Source organism: Antennarius striatus, chromosome 14 (genome assembly GCF_040054535.1).
Source record: "Antennarius striatus isolate MH-2024 chromosome 14, ASM4005453v1, whole genome shotgun sequence".
NCBI classification, from domain to species: Eukaryota; Metazoa; Chordata; class Actinopteri; order Lophiiformes; family Antennariidae; genus Antennarius; species Antennarius striatus.
Window position 1 is genome coordinate 12,748,046 of NC_090789.1, and position 21,077 is coordinate 12,769,122.

The 21,077-nt window shown below is 40.8% G+C and overlaps 1 protein-coding gene across 6 annotated transcripts in view; it reads right to left on the reverse strand.

Annotated features, from left to right (window-relative positions):
- Positions 1-21,077, reverse strand: part of ptprua (protein tyrosine phosphatase receptor type Ua) — a 184,765-nt gene that overhangs the window by 85,265 nt on the left and 78,423 nt on the right. For all 6 annotated transcript variants that reach the window (XM_068333143.1, XM_068333140.1, XM_068333144.1 and 3 more), the window contains exon 3: positions 2,728-2,999. In XM_068333143.1, coding sequence (XP_068189244.1) covers positions 2,728-2,999 — 272 coding nt within the window. The remainder of the gene's footprint in view (positions 1-2,727; positions 3,000-21,077) is intronic.

The window sequence follows — 21,077 nt, forward strand, 5'->3', positions numbered from 1 at the left end:
ATAATGGATTTTTTTTCTTCTTCTTCTATGTTATCTCAATCAGCTCCACCACCAGCAGTTGCCTACGCACACAATTTCTCCTCCAAGTCCTCTTAAGAGGTAACCCTCTTGCTTTGTGGAGCTGCTCCTCAGCAGCATGCCCACTATGATCTGTTGGCTTGAAGTGCCGGACAGTGATGTTTATCAACGGGTCTGGATGGATGAGTGGAAACCTGTGGGGCATGTCCTCAGATTTGTGCCATATGATGGAGCCGCAGAGCCTGACAGACAGAAACACTTTGTTTCTCCGGTCTTGTTTCTACCTCACTCACCTGTACAGCTTTACTTGCTTCATTATGTGCTGTCGATCATCCAGGCTTACAGGACAAATAAAGCAATTGGTGTTGTGTCTACCTGCCTGGTGGGAGGACATTGCTTTCTCATCACTCACACAGTTTGGACATACATCACCAGAGTACTAGATTACATTACTTATGCATACTTGTCCAAATGGTAAACACTGTGCTGCTAAACTCCTTGTTTGGGTTGGCTTGTCTGATTGCACACCATAGCTTACCCCTCTGACATCATCTACCCCCTGCTTCCACCTTCTTTTCTGCTACAATACATGGTGGACAAAATTCTAATACCCACGCAGAAAGGGGAAAAAAATCATTACTTTAAATCAGTTTGCTGTTTGCAAGGTTTGCTCAGGACAGGAGAGCTGAGGATGGTAAAGCACAGGCTGTCCTCATTGATCTCTGTAGCCCTCTAATCTCATTAACTGGCTCTTGATTTATTGAAATGGGGCCCGGAGTGCGCCAAGGTTATGGAATCAAACACCCAGACTGATCCCCTGCACTGAGGGTTGCACAGAATTGAGGTCAATTGACTGTTTGGCAGACCCACGCTCCTCCAAACCTTTACACCAGCCCCTGCCTTCTCATTAATGTCTGTTTTGGGGTTGGGATGAGGAGGGGTGGGGTGTAGAAGGTAGAATGCTTGGTGGGAAGAAAGAGACCATTAGGGGATAAATTATCAGATGTAATGAGGTGATGTAAGGCTGCAAGCACTCATCAGAATTGTACAAGCTATACAACAGCACTAATAATGCAGTGTCAACAGTACAGGCATCAAATTGAGATATTGATTACACTGCAGCACACAGGTCATTTGACCAATAAACAAAGACACAATGCAAACACATGCCCACTAGAATTATACTCCCATTGAGCCAGTGTGATAAATGACAAAGCTGTAATTTGCTAATCCTGAGCAATCATCTTCATGGTATTACAACATTTTAGGAAAAAAGTATCAAAGTTCCATTAAATGGTAAAAATATCAGAACACTGAGAATCAAGGTTTTTAATTCAGACCCATTGCCAAAGTGGAGTCACTGAATTCTGAGGTGCATATCATTTCAAAATTTCCAACTCAATAATTGCAGCATTCCCTACCTCGTCAGTTATTAATATCAATACAAAAACTGTACCGATAGAGTTTCAAAGAATGGTTTTCCATTCATTCATAGCCTTACAGTATATAATGGAGAACAATGCCAACAGTGGGATGGAGTGATGTAAAGCATGTTGTCACTGGACTCTGAAGCAGTGGATACATGTTTTGGGGAGTGACAAATCGTACTACTCTGTCTGGCAGTCGGATGAGTCTGGCTTTGGCAGATGCCAGGAGAACATTACCTGCTGGACTGCATTATGTCAACAAGGAAGTTTGGAGGAAGAAAGATGGTCAAAATACTTTTGTCTGTACAGTATGTATAACTTTTGATTTTGCTGTCATGCTGGTGGTGTTTGAGGCTATACTCCACACACTCAAATTAACAATGCTAGCATTGTTTTCTTAGGGAGTTGTCCATATTGCCATTTTTGTTCAATGTAGGTACACTTAGCTTATGCTATTTGTTGACATGTAACTTACATATAAATCTCATAAAGTACCGTACAAATTAAAAATGTGAACTGAATGATGGTGCAACATGAGAAAACATGGGGTCATCAAAGTAGGGCTTTAATGACAATAAATGTCTCAACAGAATATTTGTGGAAATCCATCCAATATATTTGTTAACATGTCGGCTCCATGACACTAACCTTTATGATACAGTGGCACTGGTTAGCGGGTGAAGTGTCATAGGGGTTCAGTGATTCACACTGAATCACAACAGCAAGGTTTTGGGTCTGAATCCAGATTTGGGGCCTTTGTATGTTTTACATGTTCTCCTCATGCCTGCATCCATTCCCCCTAGAACTTACTTTTGAAGTTCGAAAACAGGTGTCATAGGTGAAAGGGTGATTCTACAGTGTGAATATGACTTATTGAGTGCCTCTATATACCATACGTTTAATAAACTGGTGACCTATTCATGTTATAGCCCTCCTCTCATACAATATCCACCAGGGAATAGGTGATTCTCGAAATATGATGGATGGTTACTTGACCCTTCCCCTGAATCGTCTACCATCATTGTGAACTTCGATATTGGTGTTCTATGGCTTGGTTTATTTCTATGGAAACTTCCAGACATGAAGACTTAAGTCATTTCTTCTATCAGACAGAGTCCTAGTTAAAAATGATCAAAATCTAAAAATTGAGATTGACATCTGTTGAAGCTGTGCAAAAGAAGTTGGGTGGAACTATTTTATTGTCTCAGTCAACTACTGGTACAAATGTAAAACTGAGTGTTGGTTAGGTAAGTGTGGATCGTTTATGTGTGCAGGTTCTCACCTGGTATTCACTGGGCCAGAAAGTGCTGACAGCGAGCTCAACCTGGTGCCACTGACGTCCCTGGGAGCCAGAGATATTCCACACGGTGCTGCCCTTCGGCCCCCCGTTGACTCGAATGTACACCTGCAGGTCCCCAGGACTGTGACCGTCGCGGCTGTACAGGAAGTAACTGAACTGGATGCAATGAGTGTCGTTCTCGCTGAGTGGTAGAAGGAGCAGCTGAGCCCGCTGGCCTCCAAAATGCTGAGAGGAATTTACCATCATGAAGGACCCTGGGTGTGAAGATACAAAATGAGGACATATTAAGGTCTTTGTTTGATCATTTTACCATTAAATGTAATTTGTACATTTTCGGTGAGATAAAAGCTTTAAGAGCTACTTGAAAGTTAAGTCCTGAAAGACACACCAACCTTGACAAGCAAAGATTGTTTTTCTACAGCTGGCCTTTTCACGATATTTTTTGCAAAAGAGAAGCATTTTAGTGTTTTGCCTGCCAGTCAGTGCTGAGTGACCTGAAATATAGAAACATAACTAGTAACATCCAGGCACAGGATGGATATGTCATGTTAGTTTTCAACTTCCCCACAACGTTTGGCTTTTTTTTTTTTTTTGAAACCTGAGAAAGCCTTCAAGTCAAAGTTGCCATGTTCAAGGTTGTTACTACGAATATGTTCTGTGATCCACTCTGGCTATTTGTCTGTATTTGGTCTGTCTTCACTTCTCCCTGTTTCCTGCTTTCACTGGAGTTCCATCAGTTTTACAGCGCTGCCTCAGATCTTGTGTGCTGAGCTGGATGTCAGATTGAGCTTTCATTTTGGACTGAGGTTCACAGAGTCACTGTTGGCGCTATCATCCAGACAGCATCCCCTGGCCATGAGAAGAGCATCACGGGGGGGTGGGGGGTGGGGTGGGGGGGTTGCCTTTGACTATGGCCTTCACAGCAGTAAGGAGCTAAGAAATTTGTGTCCAAGGACACAGATGCCCCCGGTATGGGAAAACTCTCTTTCTGCTGATGTGGATGGATCAAAAAGAGTCAAAAGTGAGCTGAAATATATCTAAAAATATAAATAAATGAGAAAACTGGGGAAATTACGAGATGCACAATTTATTGGGCAATTTTCTAATAATCATATATGTATATCTCCCCATCTATTTATTGAATAAACTCTCTTGAAAACCTCATGTTGTCACGATCTTTAACTCCACCTGCTACCTGTCAATCAAGCGCCCAACCAATCACGGCGCCCAACCAATCACGGCGCCCAACCAATCACGGTGCATCTGCCAGAAGGAATCATGTGAACACCATGGCATGAGGCATCGGGCAGCAAAGCTTTTTGTTGCGGTTACTCTTTTCGTCCACACGACAACGCAGATATCCGGGACAAAAACGTCAGCCAAAGTGAAGTTTTTGAAAACGCACGGCTTGTGTGGTCATGTGGACGCTGTAACCAAAACTTTTTCTAACCGGGGGACGTCTCCCTGCAACAAAAACCGCTGTGACATTAGTGTGTGTGACCCGTGTCTACATGTACCTGTACACACAGAATGGACAGAGTTAAAACCGGCTATTTTCTGACGTATAACAGCTCCACATCGAAGACGCGTTGATAAACATGCTTCACAGTTGGATATTTGTTCATCTGTTTCTTTCTTTATGAGTCATTAAGTTTATATATTTATTAATTCATTCAATCAATCATTTATTCATTATTCATTCATTTGCACTCCTTGTAAACGCGAGTTCTGGGTCAGACCGGGATGCACCGTCTGCTGGTGGGAGAAATCTGTGATGGAGGTTGTTATAATACCAATACATTTGTTTTCATATATTTGGTATGAAGTCTGATATTACTGTTTTATCGTGGAATTTCCACTATTTTCTTCCCATGTTAAACATTGCATTCATTGTCTACTCAGTATTTATGTGTTTTCAAATGTCACTAGTAAGCAATCTTTCTCCTGGCATAATTATTTTGGTCGTGTGAATCGTTATGTGCTGGAACTGACAGGCTGGAAGAAACCCTAACCCTTAATTACTGACCACCTCTCCCTCTTGTTCGCTAATTGACGACTTTAGAAAAGCATTAGCCAAAGTGCAGTTTAAAACTCTCTGTCCCATGTGAATCCAACAAAAGGGCTGAATACAAAGTTTTTAAAATCCCCATTCATTGTTAATAGTTAACATAAACTCTTCAATTGTTCCATCTGTGTTCAACACAAGTAAATCACAGAATAAATCATGAACAAATTGAAGGTGAAAAGAAATAAAATCCAATCTGGGAAGTTTTGTTTTTTTGTTGTTTTTTTTAATCTGTATGTTTAATCTATCACTTACAGGAGCCAATAAAAAAATTTTAAAAACCCACACAGGACACACAAGACTAATTACTTTTAATGATAGATTGACAATCATTAAAGATCAGACATCCGCTAAGAACAATCATACATGTAGATTTTGTCCCAACCCTGCATTAAATTCCAGTAGATTTTGCTGAATTAAAAAAAACAAAAACATTTTTGCATCTGCTTTAATTCATAATTAGATTGGTTCTTTTAAGACTCATGCCACACCCTCCATAAATTTTAATGGAAAGTCTGATAGGTAGGTTTTGCATCTTCCTGCACAGTCAGATCAACCATCAAATGAATTAATGCATTAATTAATTAATAAATACATCCATACAAATACATATTTTTACATTGTATGAATTTAACTGTGTAGTCCTACACATGCAAAAGTTGAACAACAATGTTTAGAGAAAAAAAAAAGTTATGAAATTAAGTTCAATCATTGGTTTCCATTTTTGATTTGGCCTTTTAATCCAGCTGTAAAATAAACTCTTCATTTGTGTTTTCATGATAATCTCAAAGAAACAAGCACTGATTAACAATAACACAACAGGACCGGCAGCTAACTGTCTTTGTTTACAACCATGGGCTGGTTAAAACGGCTATGGGGATCACTTGCCTTTTTCCCTAACTTCCTATCTTCCAATCATCATCATTGTCATCATCATCATCAACATCATCATCATCATGATCATCATCGTCGTCATCATCATCTCTCTCAAACTGCTAGCAGGGTCATGCGGCTGTGCAGCTAATTACATGTATAACCTTCACCTCTGGTGTGTTGTGTGCTGCCATGGAGATGGCAATGGCTGCGGCGATGTCCATGGTGAGTGCAGACAAAGAGATCGTGGGTAGTGTAGTTGCTGAGGTGCTCTAGTTGAGCGAGAGCACAATTGGAGCTCTGCCTCTCACCATTAATCACGCTGACACGGTTATTAGGCCATAATGGCAGCCAAGGGAAGGCTTAAACCAGAGAGATGGCTGTAATACTCGCACACTGACATGGAGGACGCATATCAGCACACACACCCTCCTCTCTATCCATCACACACTCACACACACACACGCACGCACGCACGCACGCACGCACGCACGCACGCACACACACACACACACACACACACACACACACACACACACAATTTTACAGGACAAAAAGCAGATCCAAGCCATGCTGACCTTCCCCACAGTGAGAAGCAGCTTCCTCTTTCCTGTCATTCCTCCTCTCATCAGTTCATTCTGTCCTGTTCTCAACCTCTTTTCCTCATTTTTGAGGAGAAGAGGTTGTCCTCTCAATCTCTTAAAATCCTCTCCCTCCAACAGCTCCTTTCACATCCAACGTGTCTGAATAAAAGCGGTCTGAAACACTCGTCAATAGTTCATTTGATTCATTTTTTTTACCACTTCTTTTCTTTTTCAAGTGAAGACAAGACAAAAATTTCAGTCAGGCTGGTCCATTAACAATTAATGAATGGACTCATTTTCGACAAGGATAAGAAACATTGCAGAAGTTGCCTCTGAACGATTTGTGTGGTTGTTTCCTAAGTGCTGATAAGAAAGTGTTTTTTTAATCTATATTTTAAACACTGCTGATCAAAAGAAACTCATTTTATCTTCTTTCTTTTTTTATTTTCTTTTTTGTATTTAGTGTTATTTTAAACGTTGCCCCCCTGTTGATGATACAAAGGCATCATCACCAGGAATTTTATTTAATGTACCCTGGAGTGTGCCTGACAGAAATACAGATGAACTTTTGATTTCATCAGTTCAAAAAAATACAAAAAAGAAATGAAAAGAACAGGTCAAAAGCAGGGTCAAATCCACAGACAATATGGATATAAAGAGATTTAAAATGCATGTCAAAAAGCTTCCCTAACCGTTGTCTGTTCTCTCCCTGAGCTACCTCCTCCCTGGCCCAAAAGCATGGGTGAGATGTCAAACTGTCAGAAATATCCTGTGATAACAAGCAGCTGCTGTCCTTTGAGATCTCACTAGATTCTTGGACAATGCCGATACTTCTCTCTCCGTCACCTGCTCAGGCAAAGTCAAGCAGGCTCTGGCTTACCCTCCCCAACACCCCCCACCCCCACCACCACCACCACCAGACACACACACACAGACACACACTCACAAAAGCAGTGGCAGCTTTGATGTTTGGGTTCTCAAGGGGTTCTGTGGCAAAATTGCTTTTTCTTCAGCTATGAGAGCTGAACCCACTCTTTGTTGGCAGGCAAGTCTCCAACTGTTCCTATTTACAGTACAGGACTGAATTGGAGTGGGTTGATGCATTGGTGGGGTGGAGACACAGTCTGAATGTGACTGTTTGTCTCATATTCAAATATATTTAGACAACTCATTCTTTCCAAATATAGACATAGGTGCGACACAATCTATGAGCTACAATTCTGCTTTTGATGCAGATGAAAGTGTCTAGTGGTTGTAAGAACTTAGAACAATAATGTAGTTTGTCTAAATGAGGATTTAAAGACACCGTGAAACGGCCTATTTACTTTCTAAATGTGATATAAACTTGTTTAAGAGGAGTCATAGCTGCTCAGATTCCAATCGTCCTGCAGTACCTGCTAGTTAGATTACTTTCCCACATGAACACTATTTACAGTATGTTGCAGTCACAATGATCTTACATCCAGTTGAAAGTGAAGCTCAATAAATCAATTACAGTATTCATAGGGCAACTAGTGATTAGTTTCATTGTCTTTTAATTCATTCATGTTTTATGAACAAAAAAATCTAGAGTTGATGTTAAAATAATAATCTAACCAGACTAAGTATTACACCTAATAATATTAATGGTAATTGAAAAGTCTTGTACTGGAGAGATTTGTATCATGTTTCAAGTACTGTAAAGTAATACAGCTGTCTTTTGTAGTGGAATGTGAATACTCTCAAATCAACATCTTCATGGCCATTAAACTTCGAAATACTAAAACAAAATGTAGTTCTAACAAACTGGGGGTGGTGTAACAGAAAAAAAAAGTTTGTATTTTAGCTCAGTTAAGGGTTTATAACAAAGCACATGTTACAGTTATCAGTGCTAATTTGTTATGAAAGAGATTCATGCCCTCAGCCGACTCAGCCAGATCAATTTCTGATATTTATTCTCCTTTAACTTTTCTTAGTTCTCTACCAACTCCAGAGAAAATAACTACATTTGTCTTTAGTGCTACTCAGCTGTTTGCTGACTCAGTCTCTTTCGGCTGGGCAGATAGTGTGCTAAGTGTTGCTTTGGAAGCTTTTGTTGACTGGAATGCTAGATTAGTCATAACCACAAAATAATTAGTTAAAATATGCAGCAATTTATTGAGGTGAAGGAAGCTGTGATCTCGGAAAACATATTTGAATCTGCTAATCGGAATTAAATAGCGGCATCACAACAAGCAATAACCCTCACATTGCACATGGTCACTTCACTACTTGACTTATGCCTTTATATTCCTTTCGGAACACAGGCCAGTGTTGAATCATTTCAGCTCTCGTTTGTCTTGGGCCATCCTCTCAAGTTGCTTCTATGTCAGTCCCTTCTTTTTGACGTCTTATTCTGTGCTCCTTCCCAAAAAAAAAGTACAAAAGTCAAACTTTCTTTATTTGTCACAGGGATGGTACAATGGAATTTCAAGACCAGATGGATAGTTGGTCCAGAGCCACTGCACCTCGGGCGCGCCGCCACTACGGTCAAACATGACCTAATATTCCGTAGATGTATGTTTTTCCTGATAATGGAGGGAAACCGGAGGATGCGGAGGAAACCCATTCAGACACAGAGAGAACATGCAAACTCTTCACAGAAAGGCCATGGTGGAAATGATGGGCTTTGAACCCCTGACTTTCCTGCTGTGAGGCAGCAGTGCTAACCACTACGCCACCGTGCCTCCATGGTGTTTCTTGGTCTCCCTCTGCTTTGTTTTTCTTGCGGGTTCCATGTTAATGCCTGTCTGGTTATTGCTGTGTTGTGTCTCCTTAGTGGGTGGCCAATCCAGCACTACTTCCTCCTTATCAGCTGTACGTCTGTTGGTTCTTGTTTGGTGCGTTCCCACAGGTTGATGCTGTTAATGCGGTTTGGCCAATAGATCCTGAGGATGAGTCATAGACAGTGGTTGATGAAGGTTTGCAGTTAATTGATGATGTTATTGGTGGTCCTCCAGGTCTCGGGTCCATACAGAAGTACAGATTTGACGTTGGAGTTGAATATTTTCTGCTTGGTATTGAGTGAGATGTTTTTTATTTTCCAGATCTTGTTTAGTATGTTAAATTTGTTCTTGCGTTCCCTATCCGTGCCTTCACATCCTCCTCTGTCCCAACGTCCACCGCTATTATACTTCCAAGGTATGTACATTTGTCAACCTCTTCCAGTGGCTGGTTCCCAGTATTTATTGGGTTTGTATTTTTGTTGTTTATGCGCATTATTTTGGTTTTTGCTGCATTTATTTTAAGCCCCAGTGCGCTTGCTGTTGTTTCTAGCAGTTCAGTTTTCTCTTGGATCTGCTGGTGGCTGAGGTTTCAACATCTGCCTTTAAGGCCTCTGTTGGGATGCCGTCTGGCCCTGCTGCTTTACCACGTCGTAGCGCCTTGATGGCCTTCTTCACCTCAGATCTTGGAGGGCAGAGTTGATGGTGAGCAAGTGTGTTGCTGGTGAAATCTCCATCTCTTGGACAGGGGGCGGTCTATTGAGCATCTCCCTAAAATGCTCAGTCCACCTTTGATGTTGTTTTTCATTGGTGGTAAGAAGTCGTCCCTGTTTACCTGAATTTCTGTGTTTGACTGCATGAACTTTACGGATAGTTTCTTCGTGGTCATGTAGCATTCCTTGAGGTTGTTTTTGCTAGCTGCTTCCTCTGCTTCTTGTGCTAAGGCTTCGATGTAGTTGTCTCGTTTTGTGCTTTTCTTTACCTCCTTGTTTGCTATCTCATAATTTTTGTGGGCTGCTACTTGCTTGAGTTTTGCATTTGTTTAGTATTTCCTTTTTTCCTCTTCTCTATTCTATTGTTTTCATTGTTACAGTGGACAGCAGGGGTTTGTGGTTTTGGTTTTTTTTCCCCACCCCTTCTAGACATTCCGTGTCTACGAGGGTTCTCTCCGGGTTCTCCATCTTCCACCCACCACAGCTGATGAAGCGGTAGACGATGAATGAATGAATGAATGAATGAATGAATTCATATTGTATTGGTTTAAAACCCTTGAGATTCATCTGAAACATGTTTGAGGGACTGAAACATGTTTACCAACATGCGGTTAAACAGCAGGGAGTAACTAACACACACAGAGAGAGAGAGAGAGAGAGAGAGAGAGAGAGAGAGAGAGAGAGAGAGAGAGAGAGAGAGAGAGAGAGAACTTTGACTGAACCGTACAGTATTAATTACTTATTAATTCATTATTAATTTCTCATCAAACATATAAACATGAGTGCAATAGATGCAGTAGATCCATCCCTCCTTCCATCCATCATCTTATAGATGAGAACCCAGAGAGAACCCATGCATTCACAGGGAGAACATACAAACTCCACACAGAAAGGACTCAACTCGAACCTTGAACCTTGCTGTGAAGAATGTTTCATCTATGCCACAATGCTGCCCACAACAGATAGATTGATTCCAAAAGCAGAGCAGTCCATCCTCATGCAGGAAATCAGCTCAAACAAATCATTTGAAGGAATAAATGTTAAGTGAGCTGTTCCTGACAGCTATAAATGTTATTTAACTATACAGGAGTGAGAAACAGTGTTGAGTGTCTGATTTGATAGTTTGAAGTGAACCTTACCAGATATTATTGTAGATAAGGATAGTTGTATTGAATGTTTTTAAATACTGTATGATCATTTATCAGTGAATCTCGTGTTGTATTCAGAGATGGCTATTTGAGTACATTGAACATAAAGCAGAGATTACTTAGAAGCAAACATGCAAGAGTGAACCTACAGACCCTACCACCTTCTATATTGAGAACATATTACAGCTGCTGAAGATTAACACACACCATAAATATGTGTAAAAGGCCAAACATATTTTTTCATTGTATCTTGATGGAACAAATCAACATGATTGATGCAGTAATTAGAAACTTAATACAATTCATAAAGATATAACCTTACTCAACATCCTTGAGGAGGTGCAGAGACACAGAATATATGAACACTTGGGTACAAAAAAAAAAATCTGATGCAGAAAAATTCTTCATAAATCCATAAAAGCTGATAAGGCTCCATCTATTTCTCCCATGACCCAGCCAAGGGCGAGGGAACATGCATTAAGAGATTAGGGGACGGCCTCAGCTCCCTGAATTCATATCAGAATGTGGGGTGGGAACCTGAGTCATAGGTCTGCCTGCTTTTATCACACTTACACTAAGAATAAACAGAGAGGAGCTGAAAGTCAAAAGGAGGGGTGAGGAACTGCAGCAAGAAAAGGAGAGATAATGATGAATTTTATCTTTATGTTTGTCTCCATCATTTTCCGTTAACTTTCCTCCACTGCCATCAATAATGTTTTGTATTACTCAGGCAGCCCTATTCGACACAATGATAAAGCCATATTTCTTTGGGAAAGGCCAAGAAAAACCTGTTGTATTTTAATCAAATTTTTATCTAACATTTCCTTCCCACCAGCAGTCCCCCTCGACTTTGCATTAATAAGTTAAAAGTCTGGTTTCTGGATATGATGACTGAGACTGCAGAAGGCCATCTAAGCTTTTCAATTTTGTCTTTCAGATCTTCATTTTTGTCTTTTATTGTTTTTTGTTTGTTTTTTTATTGGTATTGCAACCCAGTGAGCCATGGTGACCTTAGATGATATTGCGTGTACAGTCACATAGTGGAGTATGACGAACATAGATGATTGGAAGGGCACAGATTGGTCTCACTGTTTGCTTCTCTTTGTATCTCAGCCTGTAGTGTGTCATGTAGTCTACCGGCAAGGATACCAGAGCTGGGACTTGTTTACTGGAGCCAAAAGGCAATGCAGATTTTGCCATTTACAAAAAGCAGCACACTGCTTACAGCGTGCAAATGGGAAATCTGCAAACCAACAGCAGCTGGTCATGAATGCGACACTGACAGAGCCTAAACGCCTTGCAAACAATACGAGTCTGACTGCAGCTGACAAGTTGAGCTAATGAATTCCCCAGGTGAGACTCCAGAGCCAAGCAGACAACCTGAAGACTGCTGACAACGACAGAGTCATTACTGTGTCTCTACACCGACACTGCTTAGACGCACCGATTAGCATCACATAGCAAGTGAAATGTGCCAACAATGTGCACCTTTCATTGTTAATGCAAATGCTGCTTCACATCCAGTGGTAATGCCCACACTACTGCTCTGTTAACCTTGCAGGATTACAGACATTAAACTGTACTAGAGAAGACCTGGTTCATTGCTAGACCATGAATGTTTATCCCAAAACGGAAGGGATACCTGAATCAGATATCGTCAAATAGAGAACTCTATCTACTAGAGACTGTTTGGTTTGTTAGTTCCGGATTAACTGTTCCTAAGCATCTGTGTTCAAATGGTGATTGGCAAATCCTGTCACGAATGGTGGGGTTTGGACCCAAATGCAGAATACCGAAGACATCACTTTTGTCCATAGCTTTAATCAAAACCTACACGGGCAAGATGCTAACAAGACTCAGGCAGAACAAGGTAGAAAAACAGAACAGACTTACAGGAACCAAACTTAAGCAACGAACCAGCACCGAGCTCTCATCGAGCCAGGCTTAAAAAGCCTTATGGTCATTAACACAAAACAAGTTCCGGTGTGACGATCAGAGCGGGTGTGTGGATGAGTCTCAGGTGTGGAGAAGACCAACAGGTGTGGAGTCGTGGCTCCACCCACAAGCGTGGCCTCTCCCTGCCACACACCAGCACTGCCACGCCCAACCGTGACAAATCCAAAGCTGTTTAAATCAATCCACTGGACTTTATGAAAGTTTCTTGAAACATTTCGCTTCTCATCCAAGAGGCTTCATCAGTTCTGAAGGTGGCTGGTCTTGTACTAGCTTATTAACCCTATGGGGTGTGGTCAATGCTATTCACAATTCAACGACCGTAGTTGAAACACGTCTGGCTTCTCAACGATGGTTGATGGGGGTGCCAGGGGGTGTCAAAGGGGAGTCATTGAAATGTGAGTTTCACCGACCCTTTGTATACTAACGGGGGTCATCAGCTGGGTTAATCTCCTGAGACTTTGTTTTGAGGAGTTTCGAAAGGATATGATTGTAAACGGGTGAAAAGTGATGTTGCAGACCACCCCCCTATGTTCAGTGATGGCTTCTCAACTTTGATATGGATGGCTTCTTTCACTCCTCACTCAAACCATCTGCCTTCCCTGTCCAAGATCTGAACACCGGTACCGATGACTTTAAAAAGTTTAAAATGCAGGCAAATGAGACACGTTTTTTGTTTAAAAGTCTTTCCATTGCTAAACAGCTGTTTTCTCTTGTTATTGCACATCAATGCAAGTGAAATTGCTTTCCTCTGACTCCTTCATTTCTTCCGCTGCTCTTTCATCTCAGCTGTTTCGTATTTCACTCTTTGATACCGCTTACAGTACTCATTGGAATGTAAAGATTTGATTGGCCTATTGAAATCATGTGAGTTAATTTATAATGTATGTAATTGATCTATCTATTAGTTTCCTCAATTGCCAGTTCCATAAAGGGTATAAAAACTGCAAAGGTTAAGGTGGAAATGCATGATATTCTAATAATTTAGAATAATCTGAATGACCTAAGGGGAAATGTTGCAGTTCATCCACATTCATACTTATCTACTGTTTTTGACTAAATAACTACATAAATAAATAACCCCATTTCTAGCTTCAAAAGCTTCTTAAAATGAAGCTTCACATGTGTTTTTATTTTTTAAAAATATGAGAGTACAGTGCACATTACTTCACTTTTTAACTTGTCCGATTTCTTTCATTCATTCATACATTCATCTTATCCGCTTTTTTTTGTGGGTCATGGGGGTTTCTGAAGCCTATTCTAGAATTCTAGGCGGGGGGCGCTCTGAGCACGACGCCAGTGTACCGTTGAACTACACAAGTAACAGCCACTCACTCACACACTCACCTACAGGCAATTTAGAATGATCAATTCACCTAAACTACATGTTTTTGTATGTGTGAGGAAGCAGAGAACCCAGAGAGAACCCATGCAGTCACGGAGAAAACATGCAAACTCTGCACAGAAGAAGACTTGATCCTAGAATCTTCTAGCTGTGAAGTGACAGCGCTATCCACTGTGCCACCATGCTACCCTTGTCAGGCTCAATTATTATAAAACAATCATACTGTTGCTGCAGCAGGAAGAAAAACAATGATTCACTGTCTGAGGCAAGCATTTATGACAAAAACTTAGCTGTAACCAACTTTTCTCTATGAACAACACTGCTAAATGACTGTCTGACAGTCTCCCTACAAGTTGTGTGCTGTAATAAAAAATGAACTTCCTACTGTTTGGTTACAGCATGGCTTGTAGGAGTTCCCCAAGTTCACCCTGATGCTTATCTGAGAACTTGACCCAGGACCTTATTCTAGAGCCACAGCCAGCTTACAGACATAAATGGATGGAACCTGAGTCAGATTGTGGGGGCAATATTTTCAGTGGATGAAATCAATAGTGCATTAACAGCTACCCGGTGACTATGTGTGGGCTGACTATCCTCCCTCAAACTATTACCAGTTCTCCTTCTTTCTTCATCTTGATATATGTATACCACCCCCCTTCAGCCTTTTCATCCTCCTCCTGTGATCTACTGTTTGTTTCATCTCACCACCCCCTGGGCCTTTTCGGGAGCTGGTGCTCCCTCTGCTCTTCATGCCAATATTCTTGTTCTCTGGTCATTCAGTACACAGTGCGTACCATTTCCCAGGCTCTGCAACTTTCCTTTCCTTTCACAGGATCATGACTAGCAGAGTTATCCATGATGGTTCTTCACTAAGATCCTCCTGCTATCAAGCTGGCTGTGATCAGTCAACGTACCTGGTGTTTGAAGGAGGAGTTTTTGGGATGAAAATCAAATCTCCTTTTCTTGCTTCTTTTTACTAGAAAATAATCCAATTATCACAGGCTTGACCTTTACAATGACTCTCTGTAAGGAGTGAGTACACTAAAGACCAAATATTCCAAAGTTAACATTACAGAGACCTCGGATCAACACCTGCAGAAACACTATTTTTTAGGAATTCTGTACTTAAATATTAATTTAGGGGGCTCAAGGGGAGAATGACTTCTGCAAGGCCTGCAAACACTGATGATTCTTGAAAGCTAGATTTGTCCAGTGACTTGAAGATTTTACCAGAATTTGGTTGCTTCCACTAGACATGCTGCTCATGCCTACCTAGTATACTATGTTATGTTCCAGGCATCTGCTATTGTTAACATTTGGCTTGCTATGATTGCAAGCAGCTTCACTGAAGTACATGGGGATGTTTTCAGAGATAATAAATATTAGAAAAGGCATAATAGCAAAGTAGGGCATGAATTACTGAAGTACATCATATCACATTTATTTTTTAAACGCATTCCCCTTTTGACTTGAACTTGACTTTGTTCTTTTTAAAACTTTTTTAAAGTTTTTGCAAGTTTTTCATATTTACAGTAAATTTTGTAGTAAATAATAAAATTGTCTGAGATTATGTGTGTCCTATATTTTTTATGTCTAACTTGAAATGCCACACTGGTGCTTTGATAAGGGCTAATGGATTTGACTGATGCTGCTTTGAGAGACATGAAAGATAACACATCTACTTCAGACAGGTGTATTACCATTTTCTCGATAATCTTCTTGCGTTGTACATCTCTGTCGGTGCTCAGAAGTGTAACGGCAGGAGCGGCATTCACAGCCAGAATCATTAAATCACTGGGCAATCAACTTGTACAAAGAGGTGAGGGAAAGCAGAGAATTTCAACATCCTGTCAGTGCAGCAGGATGCCTACAAGAGAACAAGTTCACAGATATAAAGTAAGTTTAAGAAGGTAATTGTTGGAATTGGGTCCTGAAGAGAAGCCCTCCCCAATTTCACTTCTGCCTGGAAAAGACAAACCATTCTCTAACCCATCTTCTCAAGATAACCCAGTTTCTTAGCTGCATTTGCCTTTCACTGATTGGAACCATGAAAACTGAAAGGTGGTAGCAATTGTGGTGGAAGCAGGGGAGGGGTGGGGGTGAGGTCAATTGCTTAGGATCAGATTGTCATCAGTTGGTGCAGTGCAGAGCTGCAGCAATGGAGTAGAAGAGGAGGAGGGAAGGAACTGGATCTGCCAGGCTGGATCAAGGCCCACTGCAGGTCCCACTCCCACCTACCCCTCTGCCAGACACAGAGCAGCTGTGATAAGGCCATATCTGTTTCTGTCCTATTGTGTGCCAGAGGCAGATATGGAATGGTTTAGTTGCACTTGGAGGAGAGAAGCAACAATCTGGGCCAGATCACCTTCACAATGCAAAGCCTAGCACTTTTTTTGCTACCACCTGTCCCTTAATTAACTCAGCCCCCAACCCATGAACCCAGGTATGAACTGTCAGTCAGGGTTAGTGTGGGCAGGAAAATGCTGAAATGTTTGATGTCTGGCTTGAAACAACAGTACCAATGCCTGGAGTTTGACAGTAAGAGGCAGCCTGATAGAGGGCTTGATGCTGAGCACAGACACAAATATTTTCTGACTGAAGCTGCTGACAGCTGGGATTTTGTGCCAAATAGCAAATCCTCGCACTTCACAAAAATCTTTATAGTATAGTATTTCCACGAGAATTTCTCTAGATCAGCGTTCATATGGCAAGCCAGACTTTAACAACAAACCATGACAACAAGAAATAAATAGCTTACAGGAAAAAAAAACACAAACAAAAAAAGTTAAATCATCTAAATAATTAGATCTTAATTTCAGTATAGATCTCTTAGTACTGGAATTAATTTTTAATTGTATTGCTGGTTCATGTATCTGGTTATTTCTCCACAAGTGTAATTTAATGCAGCAACGTCAACGTTTTCAATGAGGACTAAGATTTTGTTTCTAAAATCTTTCATTTGTTTAATTAGAATTGTGTTACACCATTTTTTGTGTATCAAACAAAATATCTTACTATTTTTTTTCTCTTAACCAAAGTTAAAAGTAAGTTGCACATTTAATACTAAATTATGCTAAACCTATCCCTTTAGAGGTTGCTGCTCTGTAGTGGCTGAGAGCTTACCTTTTATACAAACACGAACCCTGAAATCCTTATCAAATTATAATGTGACAAAGTCATAATATTAAAATAAAGTGTATTAAAGCTGTACAATAAAAAAATGGTCTGGGAGAACACAAACTTGGGGGGCTTCAGTTTGGCAGTAGGGGGCACACTAATACTACCCTGCAATGATTACAGCCCCTCTGAATAACAATGAACATGTCGCCCATGTGTCCTTAATCGCTAAACCAAACACATGGCACCCGTTTTGTTTTTTTTGGGTTTTTTTTGGGGGGGGGTTAAAAAGAAGGGTGGTTTAAATTTTAAATGTGTCACTGAAAGGCGGACCGTTAACTGACACGGGGCCATTCAACCCCCTCTTGGGGTAAACAAAAGACCAACCGTTTAACTTTCCACACAATGCTGTGGCTGTGAGTCATTCAAAATCACCCACACTTAAATCCTGTTGGTTGTCACAAGACAAAAACCAGCCAATAGCATGGCTGCGGGATTCAAACAGGCCAAGCAAAAAGCAGCCATGACTTTGAGTTCATTACTTTCACACACATTGAGGTGCTTATTCAAAACTCATTGCCCTGCCAGACACAACTGAAAGGCATTTGTAATCCCCAGGATATTAATTCATATCCTGTGTGGCTGCTGTTTTAATGGTACACCCTCCAGCAAATAAAGCCTTGGAAATTGAAATCAATAGTAATAAATCAGCATAATAAGCATTTCAGCTGAAGTTGGAGGGAAAATCCACGCTGTTCTGAAATCTATCATTTGACATTTATGAAAGGAACTCTTAATCCTGAGATCCGCTAACAGGGGGAGCAGAGCAGTCCGACTGACTGCAAATCAAGGCAGGAGAGCAGACAAATGTTCATAAAGGAGATGCAAAAGCTGACCCTGCACACACAGCAGCCTCCAGTCTGTAATTACAAGCAAACACCAAGATGAAAAATCGTGATGAGAGCCCACAGGGAAATATACACGCAAAGTTATAGCAATTATATTCATTATTTTTGCCCTGCAAAGACCGGAGAGTGTTTTGGGGCAAGGTCAAAGGCTCCAGAGCGAATGACAAAAAGAACATTTCAACAGTAACGCATGAAGAGGCAACACATGCATCCCTAGACAGCCTTCACATCAGTTTTATTAGAGAGTGAAGCCTGGCTTTTGTGCATTAGAGGTAGAACAACAGATAAAAGAGAGACACACAAGTTTTCATCCTTGTAGTCAGAGTATTTTTTTTGTCTGCTTGCTGGCTCTGTGTTCAGAGTACAACACACACAATTTAATGCCAGAAACACCCTAATGTCCCAAAATACCAGGAGAACAATAGCGGCGATAGGAGAATTGGTTGTTTCAGTTGTGACAAGGCAGCATGTGGCTGGAAATGAGATTGTTAGGGGTCTTTCAAAGAGAATACCGGGTTTTATGCACCGGCTGCTGCTCTCCGGTGGGAGGAGTGAAAAGGGTTAGGGTTAGGGAGACAAAACGTTTCAACAGACTGGTGGCGACATAACCAATGACAGGTCAAATGCTTATAAACATTTTGATCAATGAACTTATGCGGTTACGTGTGGATGGAGATTTTTTTGAAAACACTATAATGTGGACGCAATTTTTTTTTCTATGAGGGGTGAAAAAAGTCGTGGTTTCAAAAAGATCAGGCTACGTGTGGACATGGCCAAAGTCGTCTACACACATTTGATGACCTCCTCTGACATACACACACATTTCACACACTCATGCCGGAGGCCAAGCATTGTGCATAGAGGAGGAGAGGAAACTGAAACTGGCTCAAAAATCCAATTAATCCATGACAGGAGAGATGGTTTGGAAGGCACTCAGAAAGGAAAACTACAAGAGATAGGGAACAATACACCACTGGCCCTTGACCTGTGTTTGTGTGTGTGTGTGTGTGTGTGTGTGTGTGTGTGTGTGTGTGTGTGTGTGTGTGTGTGTGTGTGTGTGTGTGTGTGTGTGTGTGTGTGTGTGTGTGTGCGTGCGTGCGTGTGTGTTTGTATGTGTGTGTGTGTGTGTGTGTGTGTATGTGTGTATGTGTGCGTGCGTGTGCGTGCGTGTGCGTGTGTATTTGTATGTATGTGTTTGTGTGTATTTGTATGCGTGTGTGTGTGTTTGATTATGTGGTGAATGCATTAACTGTCGATCAGCGTATAGACATAAGATTTATTGGTGAAATATCACCATTATGAATGGTTTAAATAGTTGAATGAAACTAAGTTTATGCCATGCTCAAGTAAAACTTTAACTGACATTCTCAACATATCATCCCTTGTAAGAGACACAAATCAGAAAAAAACAAAACCAACAGTAGATTTATTTTCAATTTTACAACTACTTACCTGAACTCTACAAATGTATAATATTAAAAATAATAATAATAAAATAAAAGGCCTCAATATTAATATAACATTAATATTGAGGGCCAAGGGCCTAAGAAAGCTGTCAGAAGCTGAAGTCATGCATTTCTCCCTGTTTGCAGTAGGTCATAGAGGAAATTATTACAAAGAGACTCAATGATTTTCAGACTACAACAGTCAGAAAAAAAAAAGATTATTATTGGTTATATTTAAGGAAACACTACTAATACATCACTTTAGGCTATTTAAGCTGTTTTTGATTAATTTGGTTGGAACTACACAAATTGTGTATTTTGCCAACAGGCTTGATATAAATTGGTCCTTGGGCTGCTGGTATTTTTCTTGTTACTGTTCTAATATTCTCTGAGAGAATTATCTACTTTCTTGAACTGCACATAAAAACGCTCATTGTTTTGCTACTCATGATTGGGGGAATGAGGAGCAAATCAAATACTTAGGGAATGTTGTTTTTCCTTCCTCAGTCACTTTTTTTAATCTCTAATCCTTGCACAGTTTTGTGCAAATTCTATCCACTATGGGGAGCTCGGGCTAGGGAGGTTTAGAAGCTCATTCCATTGAGTGAAACTGGGGAAAGTGCATGTTTGGATCCCGGGGGATCTGCAGATGTTAATATGGGGAGAGCGGGCAGCAGCAGTGGGGTGACAGCAGGGCTGCAGCACAGCCACGGCTGGATATTGGTGTCAGATGGAAGATAAATAATGTAATGCCAATGGGATCTAAAAGCAGATGTATAATTTGAGCTGGTGACACTCCATGGATATGCTTCATTCTAATAGAAGGCACTTTCACAGCCATCAGCCACTTCTTCCAGATTCAAATGTCCACTAGAGACTGAAATAAAGCAGGAGAAAGGAACATGGGATAGGGACTGTAGGAATCTAAGCCAACAGCTAAGTCTGTTTTCACATATAAACAATCTCGACGGAACCCTAATTTCAAGCTGTAGCAGCTCTTGCCTCGTCCTAATTGACATTGTTATAGCACATGTTGATTGTCAGCTTTTTCAGTCAAAATTTCTGCAGCTGTTTGTGTAGTACATTATATTGATTTTCCCTAACGTACATGTTCCCTCCACCAACATGTACCTTAGGTGAATTGGTCAAACCAAATTACCATAGGTTTGAGTGGGATACTGAATTTGAGTGTGAAACTGAGTGGTTTTGTCTTTCATGTGACCCCGCTATGAGCTATGAGTTTTTATTTGGGGTGCACCCCATCTTTCAGTTGTAGCCAGCTGGGATAGGCTACAATGGCGTTAATGTCATTATTTTGTCAGCTGTCACAAACACACCTCTATCCCTTTACTGTACTCCCCGGTCAACTGACTCACTTGCATTACTCCAGCTCTAATTGAGTGATGCTGTAATACTCACTTAAGCACAACTGAAACCAGA